We start from the raw sequence: 10,000 nt of genomic DNA, 5'->3' as shown, positions 1-10,000 counted from the left end.
GACACAGAGAGGAGGAGGAGGAGGAGAAGAGAGAAGAATGGAGCAGAGAGGAGGAGAGGAGAGGAGAGGAGAGGAGTTATGCTTCCGTGAGACTAGGAATCACACATGACAGCCCTCTGCAGGGGCCAGGGGGTGTGTGAGATGTGAGATGAGGCAGGTGTCTCTGAAGCCGGGTACCTTATGATCTCCCATACACACGTTGGGGCCCAGCGTGTTGTAGGTCAAGTCCGGCTCTCCGTCCTGCCTCTGCAGACACACACACACACACACATATTTCATCAGCTACTGAGACAAACACACACATTTCATCAGCTACTGAGACAAACACACACTCGGTCACACACACATTTCATCAGCTACTGAGACAAACACACACATGGTCACACACACATGGTCACACACACATGGTCACACACACACACACACACACACACACACACACACACACACACACACACACAATCAGCTACTGAGACAAACACACACTCGGTCACACACACATTTCATCAGCTACTGAGACAAACACACCCATGGTCACACACACACACGGAGACAAACACACACCTTGTGTATGATGTCCTGGGCGGTGAGTGAGAAGAGGATGCGGTCACACCAGGCTGGACAACGAGTGTTCATGTACTGCGTAGGTTCAGAGTAGTCCTCACTGTACGGGTAACTGTACAACAAACACACACACACACACACAACAGGCTCCTCACTGTACGGGTAACTGTACAACACACACACCATGACACACACATAAAACTCACTCAACTAACCTGTGCTCTCTACTACTCCACTCATTGATCAGACATGACAACCATCATACTAACACTTTAAGTATCCTTATAGCTACTTAAGTGGATGAATACACAACCATCATACTAACACTTTAAGTATTCTTATAGCTACTTAAGTGGATGAATACACAACCATCATACTAACACTTTCAACAATTTAAGTATGCTCATAACTACTAAACTATAATCCTAACTATCATACTAACAATTTCAACAATTTAAGTATGCTCATAGCTAATAAAATGGATGGATACACTCATGATGACATTGTGACTACTTCCTGATTCTGAAAAGACGGAGAGAGTGGGACATTGCACATCAGCCTATCAGAGCAAATCACTCCAGCCAATCAGCTGTGTTGTGAGTCTCACCTAGGCGGGAAGACAATCTCCTCCTCTGAGATCACATCCTTAAATGCCTCCATCTCCTTATCATACTTCAGCAGCTACAGGAGCAACACACACACACACACACACATCAGAAGGGCTTCCTGCTGCCTGTATGTGCGAGGATTGTGTGTGTGTGTGTGTGTGTGTGTGTGTGTGTGTGTGTGTGTGCGCGTGCACAAGGTTAGTCCATGTCTGTGTGTGTGTGTGTGTGTGTGTGTGTGTGTGTGTGTGTGTGCACAAGGTTAGTCCATGTGTGTGTGTGTGAGAGAGTGAGTGCTACGTCTAACATATTATATCTATGTGTGTGTACTTTTTTTATATATAATTATTTGTATTATTGCAATACAGGTATCAGCATACTTTGTAATATTATGTGTGTATAATTGAGTGTTAATTATACATATGTGTGTGTGTGTGTGTGTGTGTGTGTGGTGTGTGTGTGTGTGTGAGTGTGTGAGAGTTAAGTCTACATATTCCATATATGTGTGTATCTATTCTAACTGCCCTGCCCAGGAAGTCTACTCACCGCTCGGCCGTTGTCCTCTCTGAAAACCGCCTGGTGAAGGTAAGCAAACAGCTTCGTCTCAATCTGCAGAAGGACCTACAGGACACACACACACACACACACACACACACACACACACACACAGGGAGAGAGCGACAGAGTCACCTAGAGGCACAAACACACACAGATTCACTGAGGGGACGTGTGTGATGTGATGTCTGCTGCTAATTCAGTAATGTCTGCAATGCACTGCATCCTCTCTGCAATGAATGTCACCTCAAAAAACACACACACACACACACACACACACACACACACACACACACACACACACACACACACACACACACACACACAGGGTAGAGGTGTGTGGTGCAGTGGGCATGGTCCTCCTCTTCTACTCTCAGATGACAGACACGCACACACACACACACACACACACACACACACACACACACTGTCAGTGGTAATGAATGGAGGTGGAGAGTGAGTCGCTGTAGTGAGAGCACATTTAGACCACTGGCAAAAAGTCAATAGCACTCCAGGACCATAAATCTGCCCTGTCTCACACACACACACACACACACACACACACACACCCTTACGTCTCAATGCACAGCGCCAACACACATTAATCACCTCAAAACAAACTCCCCGAGCAGCACTTTTAAATATCTGTGTGTGTGTGTGTGTGTGCGTCACCTTGTGGTCGTTGTCTTTCTCCTCACAGATGATTCTCTCCACCTCATTGCTGCTGTCCTTCTTCACTGTCTGCACGTCAGCTGAGATAGACAGGTGCTGCACACACGCACACGCACACGCACACACACACACACACACACACACACCACACAAACACACGCGCACGTACACGCACACACACACACACACAGATATCAGGAGCTTTCCCAAAAACACAAATAAAATAACACACGATTCTTTCCCCTCTTATACACACACACACATGTTTTTTTATGCTATGACCGGCGTTTGAATAAAAGCAATTTGTAACTTCTAATTCTCCCTCTCAGCATGTGCTAACAGCTAACCCTAAGCCACTGTGTGTGTGTGTGTGTGTGTGTGTGTCTGCGGGTGGCTAACCCTAAGCCACCCACAGTTTAAGTTCTAAACAAAGATCTAGTGGAGGCCGGACATACAAGTGTGTTTACCAGACAGAAAAACAGATGCGCACACACACACACACACACACACACACACACACACACACACACACACACACACACACACACACACACACACACACACACACACACACACACACACACACACACACACCTGCACAAGGCTGAGTGTGTCCAAGCGGAAGTTGAAGTCTCCGAACAGAAAGAAAGGCAGGGGGCTGTCACTGTCAGATATCCTAGAAAACACACAAGAAGCAGAGTCAGAAACACACACATGCACGCACAGCACGCACGCACAGATCACAAAGGGCCCTCACAAATACTTTGGCGTATATGTACTCACATACATACACAGAAGCCTACACACACACACACACACACACACTATAACTAAGATTTGTTAGGATGAGAGTATTTTTGTGCCTTTTTCTTCACTGTGCCTGTCCAATTGAATTGACATGGGAGATGGTGGTGTGTGTGTTTTTGTGTCTGTGTGTCTGTGTGTGTGTGTGTGTGTGTGTTGTGTGTGTGTGTGTGTGTGTGTGTGTTCTGACCTGTTGATGACGTATCTGAGGGCTTTCTTGCGGTTTCCTGAGTACACAGAGGGGCTGGAGTTGCAGGCTATCAGGTTGGAGGCATCGTGGAAGAGGTGCACATTCACTAGATCCAACCCCCTACACACACACACACAGGCAGAGACAGAGAGGGATAAGAGTGTGTGTTAGCGAGAGTGTGTGTGTCTGTATGGAGGAGATAAACCTGCAGAGGGCTAGGTATTTTGAGAGTGTGTGTGTGTGTGTGTGTTTCTGTGAGAGATGAGCAGGTGTATGTGACCACACACAGAAAAGCCCTACTGTTTGACTTCAATCTGCCCTACAGGCACAGACAACCAGTCCAGCGTCTGACCGCCCTGCAGGCACAGACAACCAGCAACCAGTCCAGCGTCTGACCGCCCTGCAGGCACAGACAACCAGCAACCAGTCCAGCGTCTGACTGCCCTGCAGGCACAGACAACCAGCAACCAGTCTCATGGGTGCTCACTTCCGGCACCGTTTATATGAAGAGTCAATTAGCTGACGCGATATAGGAGAGAGCGACCGCTGGGATTTGTGTCGAGGCTAATGCCTTTTGGCCCATACTATTATAGTCTATATGGGAGACGATACATTTATTTTTTATTCATTTAATTCTGACCCCTCACCCTCCACACCCTGACCCCTGGTGCAGCCATGTAGTATGATGACATCATCAGTGCAGATGTGCATAATGATGACATCATCAGTGCAGACATGACTGTAGTCTCGGTCAAAACACACACTCTGAACCTGGCTTTCACTATGACTGATAGCAGGGAGGGAACACAAATAAAAAGCACAATGTTATCTCTTATCGCTATCAGGGTGTCTAGTATAAAACAGTTACAGAAATACTTGGCTGGGAGATGATTTAATCATACCATGTGCCGATAAACACCAATGGTCACCAATCACTGTGCTACACTGATAATAACCATATTAGCAGTCAATAATGGCAACAGCAAAATATGATACCAAGGTGGGAGGTATAAGCACTAACTACAGCATATAGCTACAGGGTTAACTCTCCGGTTACTCTTCTATATGAGTGTGTGTGTGTGTGTGTGTGTGTGTGTGTGTGTGTGTGTGTGTGTGTGTGTGTGTGTGTGCGTGGTGTACCGGAGCATGATTTTGCTCACACACATGTACTGAACAGTTTATATGTCTGTATATATATATGTGTGTGTGTGTGTGTGTGTGTGTGTGTGTGTGTGTGTGTGTGTGTGTGTGTGTGTGTGTGTGTGTGTGTCTGTGCGTGTGCGTCTGTGCGTGCGTATCTCGTATCTGTGTCAGGTAACAGTGGGCATCAAAAGAGAGGTGATTTGTCTTCGTATCCTGTCATCGGTTCCCGTGTGTGTGTGTGTGTGTGTGTGCGTGTGTGTGTGTGGTCTCCATGTCAGCTAACAGTGGGCACACAGCGAGCTCATTTATCTTGGGCTGCTGCCACTCTGCCCCATTCAGCAGCTGCCAGCGGCGGCGACTAATGGCAAAGCGATGTGTAGGCTGAGCTGAGTCACTCGCCTGTCACACACACCACGCTCCGCAAACGCTCCGGAAACACTCCGCAGGCGCTGGGCTTTGTCTCGGAGCCCGGGTTGGGGGGGGGGGGGGTACGTGACATGTGTAAGTAAATAGAAACCACTATGCAAAGGGAAAACACTAAGACACAAACAATACACACAAGGCCAGATGGGTGGCAAGGTACGTGTGTGTGTGTGTGTGTGTGTGTGTGTGTGTGTGTGTGTGTGTGTGTGTGTGTGTGTGTGTCTACATATGATTGAGTACATTCTGGTTCATATAACCCATTTCATGCTCATGTACACATACATACATGTGTGTGTGTGTGTGTGTGTGTGTCAGTACGTACTGGTTATCAATGAGCCATCGTGTCCTCATGTAGCCTTTCCTGGACCATTTAAACTGTGGAGAAAAACACACACAACTTGAGCTGAGAGGCAAGCGCTGTATCACACATACAAGACCATCCAGACACACACACATACACACCAGCATGCAAACACACATACACACCACCATGCAAACACACACACACACAAACACGGACCTCAGAACTCACGTCGGGCCAGAAATTCTTTGGGAATTTTTCTTTCTGTACGGTGGTCACTCCCTCTAGAGAACCCACAAACTTGTTCTGTCCAGCGACGGCCTTAAACTCTTGGGCTGCGGAGAGAGGGAGAGAGAGAGGGAGAGAGAGAGAGAGAAGGGTTGATAGAGAAGATACAAAGATAGAGAGAGGGAGATGGAGAGACATATTGAGAGAGGGAGATAGAGAGACAGAGAGAGGGAGATAGAGAGACAGAGAGAGGGAAATAGAGAGGGATACAGGGTATTAAAAGAGTGATAGAGAGAGAGAGATAGACAGATACAGGGGTATTAAAGAGTGATAGAGAGAAAGAGGGAGAAGAGTAGGAGAGAGGGAGAGATAGAGTGATAGAAATAGAGACAGGTACAGGGGTATTAAAAGAGTGATAGAGAGATAAATAGAGTGATAGAGAGAGAGAGACAGATACAGGGGTATTAAAGAGTGATAGAGAGATAAATAGAGTGATAGAGATAGAGACAGGTACAGGGGTATTAAAAGAGTGATAGAGAGATAAATAGAGTGATAGAGACAGATACAGGGGTATTAAAGAGTGATAGAGTGATAGAAAGAGACAGATACAGGGGTATTAAAAGAGTGATAGAGAGGTAGAGAGAGACAGATACAGGGGTATTAAAAGAGTGATAGAGAGGTAGAGAGAGACAGATACAGGGGTATTAAAAGAGTGATAGAGAGAGAGAGATAGAGACAGATACAGGGGTATTAAAGAGTGATAGAGAGAAAGAGGGAGAAGAGTAGGAGAGAGGGAGAGATAGAGTGATAGAAATAGAGACAGGTACAGGGGTATTAAAGAGTGATAGAGTGATAGAGAGATAGAGAAAGACAGATACAGGGGTATTAAAGAGTGATGGAGAGATAAATAGAGTGATAGAGAGATAGACAGATACAGGGGTATTAAAAGAGTGATAGAGTGATAGAGAGAGACAGATACAGGGGTATTAAAGAGTGTGAACACATGCAAACACAGATCAATAACCTAATGTGTGCTGATCTGTGGCACCCTGGGATCTATACACACCCCATTAGAGAGTGTGTGAGTGTGTGTGCGCGCGCGCGTGCGTGTGTGTGTGTGTGTGTAACCGTGTTGTTTATGGCTCTTCCATTGGGCTCGTCCCTAAGCTTTTATTTATGAGCGGCGTGACTGGACTTGCCATGAGACACACACACTACACTCTCAGCCCTACTCCACACACACACACACACACACACCACCACACACTCCACTCTCAGCCCTACTCACACACACACACACACCCCACCCCACCCCACCCCATCAACACTGCCATACAATCTAACAGGAGTGAACACAGTGCAACTCTCACACACATAACTTGCCTCTCACACACAACCCAACAGAGGCAAACACACACTCTAACACACACGCTATCAGGTGCATACTATTCAAGATATTTACACGGTTTAAATCAAATCTGATGGCTTCTGTCAAACTGCAGCATAAGAACTACACGTTTCAAACTGACAGCATAAGAACTACAAGTTTCAAACTGCGGCATAATAACTACAAATTTCAAACTGACAGCATAAGAACTACACGTTTCAAACGGACAGCATAAGAACTACACGTTTCAAAGGACAGCATAAGAACTACACGTTTCAAACTGACAGCATAATAAACTACACGTTTCAAACTGATGCAATAAGAACTACACGTTTCAAACTGACAGCATAAGAACTACACATTTCAAACTGATGCAATAAGAACTACACGTTTCAAACTGCGGCATAAAAACTACACGTTTCAAACTGACAGCATAATAACCACACGTTTCAAACTGACAGCATGAGAACTACATGTTTCAAACTGATGCAATAAGAACTACACGTTTCAAACTGACAGCATAAGAATTACACGTTTCAAACTGACAGCATAAGAACCACACGTTTCAAACTGACAGCATAAGAATTAGACGTTTCAAACTGACAGCATAAGAACTACACGTTTCAAACTGATGCAATAAGAACTACACGTTTCAAACTGATGGCATAAGAACTACAAATTTCAAACTGATAGCATAAGAATTACACGTTTCAAACTGACAGCATAAAAACTACACGTTTCAAACTGATAGCATAAGAATTACACGTTTCAAACTGACAGCATAAGAACTACACGTTTCAAACGGACAGCATAAGAACTACACGTTTCAAACTGACAGCATAAGAACTACACGTTTCAAACTGACAGCATAAGAAACACACGTTTCAAACTGATGCAATAAGAACTACACGTTTCAAACTGACAGCATAAGAACTACACGTTTCAAACTGACAGAAGTGAATACATGTTTCAGCTTAAGCCCATTCAATACATTCAGTAAACCAGATTGGCACTGATATCGTTGACAAACACACACACACACACACACACACACACACACACACTCTCTGCAGTCACACTCGGGTGTCCTGTGTATGCACCCGTGACTAGACCAAGAGAGGAGGAATGTTGTGCCCGTGGGCTGGGTGGCATACCCACCGCTGCAGCGCCCTCCTGATGGCGTGATCAATAAGAGGAAGGTGGGAGTGATGGCGAGGTCATTTCTTACCATTAAAGTCATACTGGAAGATGCTCTTCACACTCTTGTGGATGAAGTACATGCTTCCCAGCGCCTGTGAACACACAAACACACAGCTGATCACATGCTTCAGAACTACCCACCTCCTCACGCATACCCTGCTTATGAGTGACCTCCTGTGCTGGTCCGTTTCTATGACATGGTAACTGCTGTGACACACACACACACACACACACACACACACACACACACACACACACACACACACCACACACACACACACACACACACACACACACACACACACACACACACACACACACACACACACACACACCTCTGTCTACGTCTGCCTGGCTGTGAGTCTAGTGAACCTGCGTTGTGTTTGACATTGATTGAAGGTGGTTGTCTAAACTTGGTGGAATAGTTCTGGTCTTGCCTGTGTGCAGCACAGTTCTCTACAGTGTTCTAACTGACGCCAACACAGGATCTCAAACCAGAGGAACCTTTGGAACCCACGCCCACTGAGGTTCTCCATGCTCCAAGTTCTGCCGTCCTGTGTGATTTGCTGGGTAATATAAGCCAGTGTGTTAGCTCTGTGCTGAGCAGGCCTTCAGAGACGTCCTAGTGAGGTTTAAACCCTGTGCAGGACTGACACACACACGCCACATACACACTCCACACACTCCACACAAACACACACACTCCTGACTGCCTGTGTGAAGCATATACAGTAAAGGGAGCATCAGCCAACATGTTATACAACATCATGGGGGTGACATTATACAGTACACTGGGGTGAGAACCCACCAGTGGTGTGTGTGTGTGTGTGTGTGTGTGTGTGTGTGTGTGTGTGTGTGTGTGTGTTTGTTGACTATCTTTAATGCACTAAGTGCCTGCTTGAGTGCCCTCAGCAATCATGGCGGCCGGATCAATAGGGCCAGAAAATTAAAACAATCTAAAAGGGATTAAACAGCAGTGCAGCCGCCACACACAAGAAGAATCACCCTGTCACACACACACACACACATGCGAGCACACACACACGCGCGAACACACACCGCCCTCACAGTGATGCTCTCTGAGGAGTCCATTTATCATCAGACCAAAGTGATCCTCATTTAATGTGACAGAGCTGAGCCCCGCCCCCCACCCAACCGGTCCCTACAGCCTGACCACTGCCAAGCCCTAGAAACAGCACCGGGGGGGGGGGGGGGGGGGGGAGAGGGAGGGAGGGCAGAGAGAGAGAGAGAGAGAGAGAGAGAGAGAGAGAGAGAGAGAGAGAGAGAGAGAGAGAGGTGAGAGAAAGAGACTTATATTTGTGACGTTGTGTGGGACTGTTATGGGAACCATTAGAGTCAGTCCATTCCTCAGACACTAGTTCACATGTTGAGACCTTTCTCTCACATCAGCAGTGTCCGGGGCGACACACACACCTACTAAGATTTACACACACACACGCGCAGATAAGTTCTCACATCCTCTGTGCCAGTCCCCCAACATCCTCTCTCTCTCTCCCTTCACTCTCTCCCTCTCCCTCTCCCTCTCCCTCTCCCTCTCCCTCTCCTCTCTCCCCCTCTCTCTCTCTCTCTCTCTCTCTCTCTCTCTCTCTCTCTCTCTCTCTCTCTCTCTCTCTCTCTCTCTCTCTCTCACACACACACACACACACACACACACACACACACACACACACACACACACGGTCACGCTCAGACCCCTCTTCATCAGTCAGACTGCTGCACACTTTAATAAAAATGTATTGACTTACGAGTGATTTTTTATCAAAACACCATTTGTACCGCCAGCATGAGACTCGCTCCGTCAGAATGCCCCTACGCACACACACCTCGACACACACTCACACTCTCACACGTTCCCTCTCTCCCTCATGCCATGGGAAACGAATGGAGAATCAATGCTGGTGGCCAGA

At 46.6% G+C, this 10,000-nt stretch overlaps 1 protein-coding gene across 2 annotated transcripts in view; it reads right to left on the bottom strand.

The window, feature by feature from the left end:
* inpp5l (inositol polyphosphate-5-phosphatase L) overlaps positions 1-10,000 on the bottom strand; it is a 39,826-nt gene that overhangs the window by 4,656 nt on the left and 25,170 nt on the right. The window contains exons 5-14 of one of the 2 annotated variants that reach the window (XM_031570924.2): positions 8,101-8,164; positions 5,477-5,592; positions 5,279-5,331; positions 3,391-3,510; positions 2,991-3,072; positions 2,397-2,492; positions 1,716-1,790; positions 1,172-1,245; positions 565-676; positions 178-246 (exon numbers count right to left, since the gene is read on the bottom strand). In XM_031570924.2, coding sequence (XP_031426784.1) covers positions 178-246; positions 565-676; positions 1,172-1,245; positions 1,716-1,790; positions 2,397-2,492; positions 2,991-3,072; positions 3,391-3,510; positions 5,279-5,331; positions 5,477-5,592; positions 8,101-8,164 — 861 coding nt within the window. The remainder of the gene's footprint in view (positions 1-177; positions 247-564; positions 677-1,171; positions 1,246-1,715; positions 1,791-2,396; positions 2,493-2,990; positions 3,073-3,390; positions 3,511-5,278; positions 5,332-5,476; positions 5,593-8,100; positions 8,165-10,000) is intronic. The other variant, XM_031570925.2, reaches the window with a different exon arrangement.

This window comes from Clupea harengus, chromosome 7 (genome assembly GCF_900700415.2).
Source record: "Clupea harengus chromosome 7, Ch_v2.0.2, whole genome shotgun sequence".
NCBI classification, from domain to species: Eukaryota; Metazoa; Chordata; class Actinopteri; order Clupeiformes; family Clupeidae; genus Clupea; species Clupea harengus.
The sequence above is the reverse complement of the archived record's forward strand: the minus strand, read 5'-3'. Positions and strand labels throughout refer to the sequence as shown.